The following is a 16,720-nucleotide window of genomic DNA, read 5'->3' as shown; positions in this document are numbered from 1 at the left end:
TCTCTGGGATGTAGGCCTGGGGCAGGCCCCTTGGGGCTGCAGAGGAGATAAAGGATGCCTGAATGAGGCCCTGTGGGCCTGGAACCTGTGAGTTCTAGGCTGGTCCTGTGTCTGGCACATAGTTGAATGCTTTGGTGGGTTTTGCTACCATTAGATCTAATAAAGTTTTTTCTTGAGAAGCTAGGGCTTCTTGAGGTTTCTAAGGCCAGAGAAATGGAAATGGTGGGCCATGATCCCCGGAAGTAGAGGGCCCCTTCTTCAGGGCCCTGGGATTGACAGAGGGCTGAGCTTCCCCAGTGAGCTATCTGCCACAGGGAGTCAAGTGTCTGCTTCTCACCCTACTACAGGAGCTGGCGGGAAAGTCTTACTCTCAGGACCTGTCTCGGAGCCCACAGAGCCTCAGTGACACAGGCTATTCCTCAGATGGCATCTCTAGCTCCCAGAGCGAGATCACGGGCGTCGTACAGCAGGAGGTGGAGCAGCTGGACAGCGCAGGGGTGACAGGGCCTCGCCCACCCAGCCCCTCTGAGCTCCACAAGGTGGGGAGTAGCATGCGGCCTTCACTGGAGGCCCAGGGCCCAGCCCCTAGGGGTGAGCAGAGCAAGCCACCCAGGAGCAGTGGTGAGGAGCTGAAGCGGAGGCCCCACTCCTTGTCCATCATGCCTGAGGCCTATGACTCTGATGAAGAGCTGGAGGATATCCTGGAGGAAGAGGAAGACTCTGTGGAGTGGGGGCACCAGAGGGAGCAGCAAGACACAGCCGAGTCCTCAGACGACTTTGGCAGTCAGCTTAGACATGACTACGTGGAGGACAGCAGTGAGGGTGGCCTGTCTCCTCTCCCACCCCAGCCCCCAGCCCGGGCAGCAGAACTGACTGATGAGGAGTTCATGCGACGGCAGATTCTGGAGATGAGCGCTGAGGAAGACAACCTGGAAGAGGATGATGCCACCACCTCTGGGCCCAGCCTGGCCAAACATGGTACCCAGAAGGGCGGCCCCAGGCCCCGGCCTGAGCCCAGCCAAGACCCAGCAGCTCCACCTAAGAGACGTCTGCCACACAATGCCACCACTGGCTATGAGGAGCTGCTCTCTGAAGGGGGCCCAGCTGAGGCCAGTGATGGCACTGGGGCCCTGCAGGGGGGGCTCCGCCGCTTCAAGACCATTGAGCTCAATAGCACGGGCAGCTATGGCCACGAGCTGGACATGGGCCAAGGCCCTGACACCAGCCTGGAGCGGGAGCCTGAGCTGGAGATGGAGAGCCTGACGGGCTCACCCGAGGACCGCTCCCGTGGGGAGCATTCCTCCACGCTGCCGGCCTCCACGCCCAGCTACACGTCCGGGACCTCTCCCACCTCCCTGTCCTCCCTGGAGGAGGACAGCGACAGCAGCCCCAGCCGCCGGCAGCGGCTGGAAGAAGCAAAGCAGCAGCGCAAGGCCCGGCACCGCTCGCATGGGCCCCTGCTGCCCACCATTGAGGACTCCTCAGAGGAGGAGGAGCTGCGGGAAGAGGAGGAGCTACTGCGGGAGCAGGAGAAGATGCGGGAGGTGGAGCAGCAGCGCATCCGCAGCACTGCCCGCAAGACTCGGCGAGACAAGGAGGAACTGCGGGCCCAGAGGCGGCGTGAGCGCTCCAAGACCCCCCCGAGCAACCTGTCACCCATTGAGGATGCCTCCCCAACTGAGGAGCTGAGGCAGGCGGCTGAGATGGAGGAGCTCCACCGCTCATCCTGCTCCGAGTACTCGCCCTCCCCTTCCCTCGACTCAGAGGCTGAAGCCCTGGACGGTGGCCCCACCCGACTCTACAAGTCGGGCAGTGAGTACAACCTGCCCACCTTCATGTCCCTCTACTCGCCAACGGAGACACCTTCAGGCAGCTCTGCCACTCCCAGCTCTGGCCGGCCCCTCAAGAGCGCAGAAGAGGCCTACGAGGAGATGATGCGCAAGGCCGAGCTGCTCCAGCGGCAACAGGGTCAGGGGGCAGGTGGCCCCTCTCAGCCCACTGGCCCGCGGAGCCAGGGCACCATTGAGTACCAGGATACCCCTGACCAGGACTATGGCCGGCCTGCGCAGCCTGTCTCTGAGGGCACACCGGCCAGCCTGGGAGCAGCGGTATATGAGGAAATCCTTCAGACGTCACAGAGCATTGCTCGCATGCGGCAGGCCTCCTCCCGGGACCTGGCCTTTGCAGAGGATAAGAAGAAGGAGAAGCAGTTTCTGAATGCTGACACTGTGTACATGGACCCAATGAAGCAAAATGGTGGCCCACTCACCCCTGGTACCAGTCCCACCCAGCTTGCTGCCCCTGTTTCCTTTTCCACCTCCTCCTCCTCAGACAGCAGTGGTGGCCGAGTCATTCCCGATGTTCGCGTTACTCAGCATTTTGCAAAGGAGCCTCAGGACCCCCTCAAGCTTCACAGCTCTCCTGTCTCCCCCAGCTCTGCCTCCAAGGAGGTAGGCATATCCTTCTCCCAGGGCCCTGGCGCCCCAGCCACCACAGCTGTGGCTCCTTGTCTGGCCAGCCTGTCACGAGGTTATATGACCCCGACCTCCCCGGCAGGCTCTGAGTGCAGCCCTTCACCATCCTCTGTAGGCTACAGCTATGGACAGAGCCCCGCCACTGCTAACTATGGCTCCCAGACTGAAGAGCTACCCCAGGCCCTCAGTGGCCCCCCTGTCAGTGGACGTGCTGCCAGAGACAAGCCCCTGAGTGTTAGTGATGGTGAGAGCGGCCCCCACATGGCTTCCCGGGGCTATTCCTACTTCGCAGGCTCCAGCCCACCCCTCTCTCCATCTTCTCCCTCAGAGAGTCCCACATTCTCCCCTGGAAAACTGGGCCCAAGAGCCACAGCTGAGTTCTCTACACAGACGCCAAGCCCGACCTCTGCCTCGGAAGTGCCTCGGAGCCCTGGTGCCCCGAGTCCAGCACCCATGGTGGCTCAGGGCACGCAAACGCCACACCGACCCGGCACCCCTCGCCTGGTATGGCAACAGTCCTCTCAGGAGGCCCCTTTCATGGTCATCACTCTGGCATCAGATGCCTCCAGCCAGACCAGGATGGTACATGCCAGCGCCTCCACCTCCCCAGTGTGTTCACCCACGGACATCCAGCCCACCACCCACAGCTATAGCCAGACAACACCTCCGAGTGTGTCCCAGCTGCCCCCAGAGCCACCTGGGCCACCTGGCTTCCCACGGGCACCCAGTGCCAGTGCGGATGGGCCCTTGGCAGTATATGGCTGGGGCACCCTCCCTGCTGAGAACATCTCCCTGTGCCGGATCTCCTCAGTCCCGGGAACATCTAGGGTGGAACCAGGCCCCAGGCCTCCAGGCAGTGCCGTGGTAGACCTTCGCACAGCTGTCAAGCCCACACCCATCATCCTTACTGACCAAGGAATGGACCTGACTTCTCTTGCTGTGGAAGCAAGGAAGTATGGCCTTGCCTTGGATCCAATCCCAGGACGGCAGTCGACTGCTGTGCAGCCTTTGGTCATCAATCTCAACGCCCAGGAGCAGACCCATGCCTTCCTCAGCACTTCCACCACCGTGAGCATCACCATGGCCTCATCTGTGCTCATGGCTCAGCAAAAGCAGCCTGTGGTCTATGGAGACCCCTTCCAGAGCCGGCTTGACTTTGGCCAGGGTGCAGGTAGCCCCGTGTGCCTGGCCCAGGTCAAGCAGGTAGAACAGGCTGTCCAGACAGCCCCGTACCGAGGTGGGCCCCGTGGAAGACCTAGGGAGGCCAAGTTTGCCAGGTATAACCTACCTAACCAGGTAGCACCTCTGGCCAGAAGGGACGTTTTAATCACTCAGATGGGCACTGCCCAGAGTGTTGGCCTCAAATCAGGTCCAGCGCCAGAACCTGGTGCTGAACCCCACCGGGCTGCCCCCACAGAGCTGCGGTCACATGCTATGCCAGGTGCCAGGAAGCCACACACAGTGGTGGTGCAGATGGGAGAGGGCACAGCAGGCACTGTGACCACACTGCTCCCAGAGGAGCCCTCAGGTGCCCTGGACCTCACTGGGATGAGGCCTGAGAGCCAAATGGCATGCTGTGACATGGTCTACAAGTTCCCCTTTGGCAGTAGCTGCACAGGTACCTTCCACCCCACCCCCAATGCACCTGAGAAGAGTGTAGCAGACATTGCCCCACCTGGCCAGAGTGGCGGCCCCTTCTACAGTCCCCGTGACCCTGAGCCTCCTGAGCCCCCTACCTACCGGGCACAGGGGGTAGTGGGACCTGGGCCCCATGAGGAACAGAGGCCCTACCCACAAGGCCTCCATGGCAGGTTATACTCCTCCATGTCTGACACCAATTTGGCTGAGGCTGGCCTCAACTACCATGCCCACAAGATGGGCCAGCTCTTCCAGGGCCCTGGACGAGACTCAGCTATGGATCTCAGCTCGCTGAAGCACTCCTACAGCCTGGGCTTTGTGGATGGACGCTACCTTGGGCAGGGCTTGCAGTATGGCTCCTACACAGACCTACGCCATCCCACAGACATTTTGACTCACCCGCTTCCCATGCGACGCTACAGTTCAGTGTCAAACATCTACTCAGACCACAGGTATGGCCCACGGGGAGATGCAGCTGGCTTCCAGGAGGCCAGCCTGGCCCAGTACAGTGCCACCACCGCCCGTGAGATCAGCCGCATGTGTGCTGCCCTCAACTCCATGGACCAGTATGGAGGGCGGCATGGCAGTGGTGGTGGTGGCCCTGACCTCATGCAGTATCAGCCTCAGCCTGGGTCTGGGCTCAGCGCCCCACAGGGTGTGGCTCCCCTCAGACCTGGCCTCCTAGGGAACCCCACCTTCCCAGAGGGCCACCCAAGTTCTGGGAACCTGGCCCAGTACAGGCCTACGGGAGGCCAGGGAACAGCAGTCAGACAGCTTCTGCCATCCACGGCCACTGTGCGTGCAGCCGATGGCATGATCTACTCAACTATCAACACTCCAATTGCTGCAACACTGCCCATAACCACCCAGCCCGCCTCTGTACTGCGGCCCATGGTGCGCCGTGGCATATACAGGCCTTATGTGTCCGCTGGAGTCACAGCCGTGCCACTCACCAGCCTGACACGCATGCCTGTGATTGCCCCCCGGATACCTCTTGGGCCCACAGGGCTGTACCGATACCCGGCACCAAGTAGATTCCCCACTGCTTCCAGTGTTCCCCCTGCTGAGGGTCCTCTCTACCTGGGGAAACCTGCTGCTGCCAAGGCCCCAGGGGCTGGGGGCCCACCAAGGCCAGAGCTACCCGCAGGGGCGGCTCGGGAAGAACCTCTCTCCACAGCCACCCCTGCTGCCGCCAAGGAGGCCGTAGCAGCCCCAGCCCCGCTGGCTGGCCAAAAGCCCCCCATAGATACTGCTTCCGGTGGCGGCAGTGGAGCCCTTGGCCGGCCGGGGCTGGAGAAGGAGGACGCCACACAGGAGGAGCGACAGCGGAAGCAGCAGGAGCAGCTGCTGCAGCTGGAGCGGGAGCGGGTGGAGTTGGAGAAGCTGCGGCAGCTGCGGCTGCAGGAGGAGCTGGAGCGCGAGCGTGTGGAGCTACAGCGACACCGGGAGGAGGAGCAGCTGCTGGTGCAGCGGGAGCTGCAGGAGCTGCAGACCATCAAGCACCACGTGCTGCAGCAGCAACAGGAGGAGCGGCAGGCCCAGTTCGCCCTGCAGCGGGAGCAGCTAGCACAGCAGCGTCTGCAGCTGGAGCAGATCCAGCAGCTGCAGCAGCAGCTGCAACAGCAGCTAGAGGAGCAGAAACAGCGGCAGAAGGCCCCCTTCCCCGTGGCCTGTGAGGCACCTGGCCGGGGGCCTCCCCCAGCTGCCACAGAGCTGGCTCAGAATGGTCAGTACTGGCCACCTCTGAGCCACACAGCCTTCATTGCTGTGGCAGGGCCAGAGGGGCCGGGGCAGCCTCGGGAGCCTGGGCTGCATCGGGGCCTCCCCAGCTCTGCCTCGGACATGTCCCTGCAGACAGAGGAGCCGTGGGAGGCCAGCCGCAGCAGCATCAAGAAGCGGCACTCTATGCCTCGCCTGCGGGATGCCTGTGAGCCAGAGTCAGGGCCTGAGCCCTGCTCGGTCAGGAGGATTGCAGACAGCAGTGTGCAGACGGACGACGAGGAGGGGGAGGGCCGCTACCTCCTGACCAGGCGGCGCCGGGTGCGGCGGAGTGCGGACTGCAGTGTGCAGACTGATGACGAGGACAGTGCTGAGTGGGAGCAGCCGGTGCGCCGCCGCCGGTCCCGTCTTTCCCGCCATTCGGACTCTGGCTCCGACAGCAAGCACGATGCTGCTGCCTCGTCATCCCCTGCGGCTGCTGCTGCCGCCGTGAGGGCCATGAGCAGCGTGGGCATCCAGACCATCAGTGACTGCTCCGTGCAGACAGAGCCTGACCAACTGCCCAGGGTCTCTCCGGCCATCCATATCACAGCCGTGACCGACCCGAAGGTGGAGATTGTCAGGTACATCTCGGCGCCAGAGAAGACTGGGCGCGGGGAGAGTCTGGCCTGCCAGACGGAACCCGAGGGGCAAGCCCAGGGTGTGGCGGGGCCACAGCTCATGGGGCCAACCGCCATCAGCCCTTACCTGCCTGGCATCCAGATTGTCACCCCAGGACCCCTGGGCAGATTTGAAAAAAAGAAGCCGGATCCCCTGGAGATTGGATACCAGGCCCAGCTGCCCCCGGAATCCCTGTCACAGCTCGTGAGCCGCCAGCCTCCCAAGTCCCCCCAGGTCCTCTACTCACCGGTCTCACCCCTGTCCCCACACCGGCTCCTGGACACCTCCTTTGCTTCCAGTGAGAGGCTGAACAAGGCTCACGTGAGTCCCCAGAAGCACTTCACAGCTGACAGCGCTCTCCGCCAGCAGACGCTGCCTCGCCCCATGAAGACCCTGCAGCGGTCCTTGTCCGACCCTAAGCCCCTGAGCCCCACCGCCGAGGAGTCTGCCAAAGAGAGGTTCTCCCTCTACCAGCACCAGGGGGGACTGGGTAGCCAGGTATGGGCACAGGGGCTGGTCCAGGGTGGGGCAGGGGTCTCTTTCTAGCCTGGGGGCCCCCGAGGGAGGGGTTTCTCCTGGGGTGGGGGGTGGAGTCACCTTCAGCTCCAGAGGCCCAGAGGAAGGAGTTGAGGATGAGGACTGGACCTTCCTTCCTCAAGGCACACCTGGTGGAGCCGGCAGCCTGGCAAGGACATCTGGGCAAATGCACACTCACACACTGGCCCCCACAGCCACCCATCCAGACGCCACTGGAAACTTCAGCCTTTCCTCAGCACTGCCTCTTCATGGCCATATCTGGTCCAGCCCCTACAACATCCCCCCTCCCAGTCTGGGGCCCCCCATTCCAAACCTTTACTGGGGATGTTTCCTTCGAAAATCAGTAACACAGACCTGGCTGGGCCACTCCCTACTCCCAGCCCCAACCTGGCTTCCATGGCCCCACAGGAAGCCCAAGCCTCTGGGCCTAGCATTCAGGGTCCATCCTAATGGGCTGCAGTGTGCTCTTGGTCTCATCTTGTCCCCTGCCCCTCTCTGACCCTCAATAAATCTGCTTACACTTCTGTCTGCTCCCCTAGTCAGGGAACCTTACAGCATAAATTTACCCTTGCCTGTGGCTTTAGTTGCCAAAGGATGCCCTGGGACTGAACGAGGTGACCTGCTATGGGCTGCCATGCAGGGGAAGATGGGAGTTGCAAAGGCCTAATGCCAAGGATTTTAAGTGCCAGGCTGAGGAGCATGGGCCTTTCTCATAGGCCTTTGTAGCCTCTGGAGGTTTTAGGCAGGTGAGATGGGCAAGATGTGTTTGTTTTTTTCCCAAAGATTTTATCTGTTTATTTGAGAGAGAGAGAGAGAGACACACACACACAGCATGAGTTGGGGAGAGGGGCAAAGGGTGAGGTAGAAGCAGGTTCCCCACTGAGCAGGGAGCCTGACGTGGGACTTGATCCCAGGACTCCGAGATAATGACCTGAGTCAAAGGGAGATGCTTAACCAACTGAGCCACCAGGTGCTCCAAGATGGGTATTTTAGAAAGCTTCCTGGGCAGAATGTGGGCAGATGGGCTGAAAGACCACACAGTGGCCTTGAGGAAAAGAGGCAGGAACCAGAGGCACTGTGAAGTATGTCCACCTGTTTCCTGGGATTGATACAGAGAGAAGAGGGTGGGGTCTTGGAGGTGATGAGTTTGGGTAGTGGAGAGCCCAGGGGTATGCAGGCCAGAGAGTGTGGGGGTGGGATCAGAAGTCGCTGGCAGGGAGCCCAGGCCAGGGCTGGCTGTCCTGGCTCCAGGCTGAGGCAGGCACAGAGGTTCCATGGGCTGGCCTTGTGGTGCCATGTCACAATGGGCATTCATGGTGTGTGGCCAAGATAAAAGACGAACAATAGAGTAAGGAGTTCAAAAAGTGAAATTTACTGGGGTGTCTGAGTGGCTCAGTCAGTTAATCGCCCAACTCTTGATCTCAGCTCAGGTGTTGACCTCAGGTTATGAGTTCAAACCCAGCATGGAGCCTACTTTAAAAAACAAACAAACAAACAAACAAACAAAAAAACAAAAACCCGGTATTTATTGTTAAAGGCCTATGTATTGTTCTAAGGCTCTGAGGCACACTATTATTTCCTTTATGACATACGGTGAGAGTAGGTGGGAGGCTTTTATATAGTTTCTTCACAAGGTAAAAGGAAAATCCCTATTGTCAGGTCCTAGTGTATTTTGGGGACTTGCTTGGTTCATTAAAACCCAAAGGCCTGGAACACTCTGGGAAGGCTAGGAGCTAGAGATGAAGGCCCTGGTGTAAACCTTCCAGTCATGTGGACCTTCAGGCAATGTGGAACATCAGGGCAGGTGAGGAGAACTACACAGAGGGCAGTGTTAGGGAACCTGGACCAGAGAGCCATGCAGCCAGAGAGAGGGCCAGGGAGGCCCTGAAGGGGAGCTGGCAGCCCTAGAGAGTGGTCGGTTCACAGGGATGTGGAAAGAACTGGGCCAGGCTGAGAGCACAGTCCAGAGGGTTTGGCAGAGGGCGGCACAGGGCAGCTGGGTGGATAAGTGGCTGAGTTACATGTCCCTTAAAAGAGGAGTAGGGCAGGAGGCAGGAAAGACCCAGAGCCTGCAGTAACTGACATACAGTCAGCATGTACCCCATTCCCATGATCCTCTAGGGAGCCTGCTGGGCACCCAGAGGCCACTCTATTTCTGTCCACGGCCCTCTACTGCCGTTGGTCCCCCACCAGCCGCTAGACCTAAACCCAGAGCCAGACTGTGCCCTCCTTACCTCAGGACACTCAGCGGGAGACAGAGGGTGGCCAGCCCCCTGAATACATGCAGGGGTTCTCAGAGCCACTGTGTACCAGAGGTTCTCAGAGGCAGGCCAGTCCCAGAGACCAGCACAGAGGGGCATCTGCTCCTCTGCTCCCCTGCCACTGCCCAGAGTGCTGGGAGTGAGAAGACCTATGAAACGATCACGGGTGGTGATCCCCACCAGTGCGTGGGCAGGACAGGTCTCAAGGTTGCCCGGTGAATCAGAGCACTCGCTGTATGGAGGCCAGCCTCTGCCCCAACCCGAGCCAGGGCTCTTCTACCTTTTGCCCCACCAAGTCACCCACACCTTGGGTCTCAGTGCTGCCCGCCCTTCCCTCTGTCTCAGGTGTCGGCGCTGCCACCCAACGGCCTGGTCCGCAAGGTGAAGCGGACACTGCCCAGCCCCCCTCCAGAGGAGGCTCACCTGCCCCTGGCTGGCCAGGCCCCCCCACAGCTGTATGCGGCCAGCCTGCTGCAGCATGGGCTGGCGGGGCCCACCGCTGTCCCTGCCACCAAGGCCAGCCTGCTCCGGGAGCTGGACCGGGACCTGCGGCTGGTGGAGCATGAGTCCACCAAGCTGCGCAAGAAGCAAGCAGAGTTGGATGAGGAGGAGAAGGAGATCGACGCCAAGCTCAAGTACCTGGAGCTGGGCATCACACAGCGGAAAGAGTCTTTGGCCAAAGACCGGGGTGGCCGTGACTACCCACCCTTGCGTGGTCTAGGTGAGCATCGTGACTACTTGTCTGATAGCGAGCTCAACCAGCTACGGCTCCAGGGTTGTGCCACTCCTGCCGGCCAGTACACAGACTTCCCTGGCAGTGCCGCTGCCCCTGCCACCCCCGCTGGCCCCACTGCCTTCCAACAGCCCCGGTTTCCACCTCCAGCCCCACAGTATGCTACAGGCAGTGGTGGGCCAACTCAGAACGGATTCCCAGCCCACCAAACACCCACCTACCCTGGCCCCAGCACGTACCCAGCACCTGCCTTTCCTCCTGGCACCAGTTACCCAGCTGAGCCTGGTCTGCCAAGCCAACAGGCTTTCCGTCCCACAGGCCATTATGCAGCCCAAACACCCATGCCAACCACACAGAGCACTCTTTTCCCAGTCCCGGCTGACAGCCGTGTCCCGCACCAGAAGCCACGCCAGACATCACTAGCCGACTTGGAACAGAAGGTGCCCACTAACTATGAAGTGATCGCCAGCCCTGTTGTGGCCATGTCTTCGGCCCCATCTGAAACCAGCTACAGTGGCCCAGCAGTAAGCAGCAGCTATGAGCAAGGCAAAGCTGCTGAGCTGCCCCGGGCCAGTGACCGTAGTGGCGTGAGCCTGAGCTCAGCCTCCACCTATCCCTCTGACTCCCACTACACCAGCCTGGAGCAGAATGTCCCTCGGAACTATGTGATGATTGACGACATCAGTGAGCTGACCAAGGACAACGCCTCCACTGCCCCTGAGAGCCAGCGACTGGAGCCCCTGGGGCCAAGCAGCAGCAGTGGGCGTCCCGGGAAAGAGCCGGGAGAACCAGGTATCCTGGAGGGGCCCATACTGCCCTGCTGCTATACCAGAGGGGAGGAAGAATCTGAGGAGGACTCTTATGACCCCCGTGGGAAGAGTGGCCATCACCGGAGTGTGGAGAGCAATGGCCGAGCAGCCAGTGCCCACTACTATGGTGATAGTGACTACAGACACGGGGCTCGAGCAGACAAGTATGGCCCAGGCCCCATGGGGCCCAAGCATCCCTCTAAGAGCCTGGCACCAGCTGCCATCTCTTCAAAGCGCAGCAAGCACCGGAAGCAGGGCATGGAGCAAAAGATCTCCAAGTTCTCACCTATTGAAGAGGCCAAGGACGTGGAGTCGGATCTGGCCTCCTACCCCTCCCCTACAGTCAGCAGCAGCCTGGCCTCTCGGGGCAGGAAGTTCCAGGATGAAATCACCTATGGGCTCAAGAAGAACGTATATGAGCAGCAGAGGTACTATGGGGTGTCCAGCCGGGACCCAGTGGAGGAGGATGACCGCATGTATGGAGGGAGCAGCCGGTCCCGGGTGGCCTCTGCATACAGTGGGGAGAAGCTGTCCAGCCATGACTTCAGCGGCCGGGGCAAAGGATATGAGCGGGAGCGGGAAGCTGTGGAGCGACTTCAAAAAGCGGGCCCCAAGCCCTCGTCCCTGAGCATGGCCCACAGCCGGGCCCGGCCCCCCATGCGAAGCCAGACCTCTGAAGAGGAGAGCCCCGTCAGCCCCTTGGGGCGGCCTCGCCCTGCCGGCAGCACACTTCCTTCTGGGGACACCTGCCCACAGTTCTGCTCCAGCCACTCCATGCCTGACGTCCAGGAGCATATCAAGGATGGGCCTCGGGCCCACACGTATAAGCGTGAAGAAAGCTACATCCTGGATGACTCCCACTGCGTAGTTTCCGACAGCGAAGGTAATGGCAGCCAGGGGTGATTTCTGCAGCTGCTCAGCATCTTGGGGGGCCTGCCCACCCATGGGGCCCTGGGCCCTGAGATGTCCCAGAGGGGCCTGACTTGGCGCCTCACCCAGTGGGCCCTGCTGCAGGCTGCTCCACCTGTGCCTTGGCCCTGGTTGTGGGGGGGCGGGCTGGGGGCCTAGTGGTAATGCTTGTGGCTGTGGCGCCCACTCTCTGGTTTCCTTGCATGGCTTCAGCTGGGCCTCCCCCTGCAGCCAGCCTGGGGGTTGATGGTGTTCTGTTTTTGGTCTCTGAAGCGTATCACCTGGGCCAGGAGGAGACAGACTGGTTTGATAAGCCCCGGGATGCCCGCTCTGACCGATTCAGGCACCACGGGGGCCATGCAGTCTCCTCCTCCTCCCAGAAGCGAGGCCCTGCCAGGCACAGCTACCACGACTACGATGAGCCCCCCGAGGAGGGCCTGTGGCCACATGATGAGGGTGGCCCTAGCCGCCACACCTCAGCCAAGGAACACCGGCACCACGGTGACCACGGGCGGCACTCAGGCCGCCACGCTGGCGATGAGCCAGGCCGGCGTGCTGCCAAACCACACACTCGGGACCTGGGGCGCCATGAGGCCCGGCCTCACCCTCAACCCAGCCCTGCCCCAGCCATGCAGAAGAAGGGTCAGCCTGGGTACCCCAGCTCTGCTGAGTACTCACAGCCATCCCGTGCTCCGTCAGCATACCATCATGCCTCCGACAGCAAGAAGGGCTCCCGGCAGGCCCACTCGGGGCCCACTACACCGCAGCCAAAGCCAGAACCCCAGCCACAGCCGCAAGGTCGGCAGGTGGCTCCTGGGCCACAGCAGTCACAGCCGCCACCGTCGAGGCAGACTCCCTCGGCGACAGGATTGCGCCAGCCACAGACACCGCAGCAGCAGCAGCAGCAGCAACAGCAGCAGCAGCAGCAAGGTCTCGGGACACAGCCCGCTCAGCAGGCCCCAGTGCAGACTCGGGTACAGCAGCAGGGCCAGCCAGCTTCCAGGGGCCCAGCCCCTGCTGCCAGCCAGCCAGCAGGGAAGGCTCAGCCGGGCCCCACAACAGCCACAGGCCCCCAGCCAGTAGGACCGGTAAGTAGGGCTCCAGCACACAGATGTACCCAGGGTGGATGCTGTGGCGGGAGCTGGGACGTGCCCTCGATTCCCTACTGGGTGTGGGCAGAGTCGTCGGACGGTGTCTTAGCTGTGGGTTCTGTGTTGCAGCCACGGGCAGAGCAGGCAAATGGCTCTAAAGGGACAGCCAAGGCACCCCAACAGGGGAGGCCTCCTCAGGCCCAACCACCACCAGGACCTGGACCTGCAGGTGAGCCTATATTTTGGTGCCTTCAGCCATGGTCCCAAGTTCCTGATCTGCCCTCTCCCTATACCCACTGGCACCCTGAGCTCCCTTGTACCGCATACTATACTGTTTCCGGAGAAGGTGCCCAGGGGTCTGGAGACCTTCCTAACAGAAATGAGCCTGGGGTTAGAATGAGCTAGTGGTTGGGGCACCTGGGTGACTCAGTGGGTTGGGCATCCGACTTTTGGTTTCAGCATGGGCCATCATCTCATGGCTCGTGGGATGTGAGATTGAGCCCTTCATTGGGCTCCACACTCAGCGGGGGGTCTGCTCAAAGATTTTCCCCCTCTGCCTCTCCCTTTACACATTCTCTCTCTCTCTCTCTTTCTCTCTCTCCCTCCCTCCCTCCCTCCCTCCCCCCTCCTCTCTGTAAAATAAATAAATAAATCTTTTTAAAAAATGAGCTAGTGGGGTCACCAGCACTGGGGCCTTCTGGTCCAGGAAGCTCTGGGCAGGACCTGAAAGGGACAGGTAAGTATAGGTCCAGGACCATAGCCTCTTACTATCTCCCTCCTTCCCCTTCTACCTCTGCCTTCCCATCCTACTCTTCTCTTCCTTCCTTTCTTCTTTCTGCTTCCTCCCACCCTCCTCCCTTCTTGTTCTTCCCTCTCTCTCTCTTCCTTACTCTCTTCCTCCTCACTCTCCCACCTCATGGCTGCCTGTGTGCAGACTCCCTCAGGGCTTCTCTCCCCCTCAGAGCCCAAAGGGCCAAGCCTGCCTCCTGAGGGTGGTCTCTTTCCCCCTAGGCATGAAGGCCGGAGCCAGGCCTGGAGGGACTCCAGGGGCTCCTGCTGGCCAGCCAGGCGCTGAAGGTGAGAGTGTGCTCTCCAAAATCCTTCCTGGTGGGGCAGCAGAGCAGGCCGGCAAACTGACAGAAGGTAGGCCCTGCCTGCGGCCAGGTCCATGGTGGGTAGCGGCTCCGGGGCCCTGCTGTGGCAGAGGTTGGGTCTGGGAAATGATTCTAGGCTCAGTCAGTGAGCCACAGGCCAGCCTGAAGGTCTACCTGCTGTCTCCCAGTGGTTTTCTGGCAGGGGAGGGGGTGTCCCCTGCCCTTTGGGCTACGCTGGGCTTCACTGCCAAATGGCCCCAACAAGGAGGGAGTTTAGTCTAATTTCCTGATGTCTCTCTCCTTTTTCTGTCATAGCTGTCTCTGCTTTTGGCAAAAAGTTCTCCTCATTCTGGTGACCATGCCCTGCAGGGTAAGTATGAGTTGCCTTGACCCAGCCTCCCTTCATGTGGGGGTCCTCAGGGATCCTCTAGGAGGAGTCTTATCTTCAGCAGTGGGTGATGTGGCCAGAGCTGCAGTATCCTCTCCTGTGAGTGTGGGAGGAGGGCAAGGAGGAGGAGAAAGGACTCAATGCACAGAGGCCCTAACACGGGGCCAACTTAGTAGAGGTCCCAGCAGAGGGAAGCTAGGACCAACATCCCCTTGTCCTCTACCACCACCCCCTACCACCTCTACCCCAGGGCTCTCACAGCCTTGAGTTGACTTTAGTTTGTACGTAGGGCCCCCTGGGATGCAGCTTCTCCCCAACCCTCCTCTGTAAATACTCCACAGGCTCTTGAAGAGATGAAGGGAGATGATATCATTGCTGTGGAAAAATCTCTGGAGTCAGAGGCCTGGGCACAGCTCTGGACTCTGCGTATAACAGTGAGTGTCAGGTCCAGGGTAGGGTGGGACAGAAGAGGGGGTGAAGGTCCGAGGCCTGGCTGACCAGACCCACGTAGTTCCTACAGGTGTGAACTGGGACAAGGCTGGTGGGCTGCCTTCAGCTGTGATGGGTGTGGCAGCTGAGAGGCAGAGACCCCTAAGCTGGCTGAGATGACTCAGGTAGTAAGCTTGGGGAATGACCCAGCAAAGCCACCCATGTCCCTCAACTTAAGGGCTGTGTGCTGGGCACTGATTCCAAAGCCGCTTCCCTGAGGCTGGTGCTGATGACTTTGCTCCAGACAGTCAGGTGAGGCCAGAATCCCCAACCCTGCCAAGCTTAGCAACCATGGGCACGGACTTCAAACACTGTGGGCTTCATAGGATGAACACATGACCTGAAAGATGGAGTTGCAGGAGGAATGAGGCAGCCAGGAATAGAACAGAGAGGAGAGGGTGGTCACTGGGCAGGCAGTCTTAGCCCCCAATCAGGTCAGCCCAGGGAGAGAGTGCAAGGGCCTTCACATGGGAGCCCTGGCTCTGCCTGGATGGCAGTGGCTCCTCTTGGAGCCCTCTCTGACCTTAGCCCGGCCCCTGTGGCAGAGAAGGTGGCAGTGCATCATTCAGGATGGGGGTGGGGAGGGTAGCCTAGCTAGTGGCACTGCTCTGTGTACAGCTAGGGACCACCTTCTACCATTCCATAACTCTGGGACCCCCTCCCTTTCCTTCCTTTGCTATTTCTCAGATTAAGAGTGCAGAGGTTTAAAAAAAAAAAAAAAAAGTGCAGAGGTCTGGGTACTTCTCATGGTGAGCAGGCATGTGTGTGGCAGGGCCAGAGAGTTAGCAAGCAAACTACAGGCTAGGGCTGCTTGTAGGAAGGAGCTGGGTGTAGTTTCAGAAGGGCTGCCTGTCTCCAGAGGAAGACACTAGAAAGGCCTGGTCTCCCATCCACTTATCCATTTATTCCACACATGTTTGTCCAGCCCTAGGCCGGTGCCAGGCCCTGTTCCAGGTGCGGGATACATCAGGGAACAAAACCAAATCCCTGCCCTCCAAAGCTGACATTCCATTTAAGGGGGACAGAGAATAAATAGAGGAGAGGAGGGAAGGGGGTGGGACAGGTGAGCTTCAAGTCTGGACAGAAAGCCAGCACAGCCAGAGCCACATGGAGGGTAAAGGTGGTCAGGGGTGAAGTCTGAGGGGGTGGGAGCCAGCTCGGGTGAGCTTTATAGGCCAAAGTAAAGAGCCCGGAATTTATTCTAATTACAGTAGCCACAGTGCGGCTCCCCCAGCGTTCTTCCTGCCTTTACCCCAAGACACCAGGCACCCTGCCGCTTTCTCGCCCAGCTGGATGTTTCCTCGGAGTTGTCCTGGAACAGATGTGAAATCAGAAATTGTGCTGGAGGGAAGGAGGGGCAGCCCATGGGCTGGGTCCACAGCAGAACGTACCTTGGGTTTAGGGCCAGGGATCCATCACTGAGAGCAAAAGGAGCCACAGGCACGGTTTTGTTCTGCGGCCCCCCACATGAACCTGGGTGGCCACTGAGACCCTTACCTTTGTATTTAAAAGGATTTCTCAGGTTTGGGCACTTGGCCAACGATTGGGCCAAGTGATCAGTGCTTCTGTGAGTGTCCATCTCCTGGTGTCTGCTATGGCCATCTCAGAAGTGGGCTGGGAGAGGCTGGCCATTTTACACAAAATGTCATCTTCCTTACTCACTAAACAACTTTTGTTATATTCAAGAAATGTCCCTTACTGGCCAACTAGGTTCTTTTTGTCCTCTTCATGACTTCAAAATTGCTCAAGCATCCATCTCCTGAGGCTCCATGTGTGGGGATCCCCTGGGTAAGAAGGAGTCAGGCCATTGGCACATGGTAGACTGCCAGCCAAGAAGAGGGTAGGGATTGGAAGTGGCCGTCCTCAGTTCTTGACAATATCCTTCTTTCTTTCTTTCTTTCTTTCTTTCCCTCCCCTT

The 16,720-nt window shown here is 60.0% G+C and overlaps 1 protein-coding gene across 3 annotated transcripts in view; it reads left to right on the top strand.

The window, feature by feature from the left end:
• Positions 1 to 16,720, top strand: part of BSN (bassoon presynaptic cytomatrix protein) — a 98,473-nt gene that overhangs the window by 77,778 nt on the left and 3,975 nt on the right. The window contains exons 5-12 of one of the 3 annotated variants that reach the window (XR_013357916.1): positions 348 to 6,989; positions 9,635 to 11,714; positions 12,014 to 12,828; positions 12,961 to 13,060; positions 13,843 to 13,974; positions 14,241 to 14,295; positions 14,655 to 14,747; positions 16,014 to 16,711. Coding sequence is in view for 1 of the 3 variants with exons in the window: in XM_077858840.1 (XP_077714966.1) it covers positions 348 to 6,989; positions 9,635 to 11,714; positions 12,014 to 12,828; positions 12,961 to 13,060; positions 13,843 to 13,974; positions 14,241 to 14,281 (9,810 nt within the window). In the remaining 2 variants the exon portion in view is untranslated. Of the gene's footprint in view, positions 1 to 347; positions 6,990 to 9,634; positions 11,715 to 12,013; positions 12,829 to 12,960; positions 13,061 to 13,842; positions 13,975 to 14,240; positions 14,296 to 14,654; positions 14,748 to 16,013; positions 16,712 to 16,720 lie in introns of those variants that run through there. The other 2 variants (XR_013357915.1, XM_077858840.1) reach the window with 2 other exon arrangements.

Source organism: Canis aureus, chromosome 19 (assembly GCF_053574225.1).
Source record: "Canis aureus isolate CA01 chromosome 19, VMU_Caureus_v.1.0, whole genome shotgun sequence".
NCBI lineage: Eukaryota > Metazoa > Chordata > Mammalia > Carnivora > Canidae > Canis > Canis aureus.
This window is presented reverse-complemented; position numbering and strand designations above follow the sequence as displayed.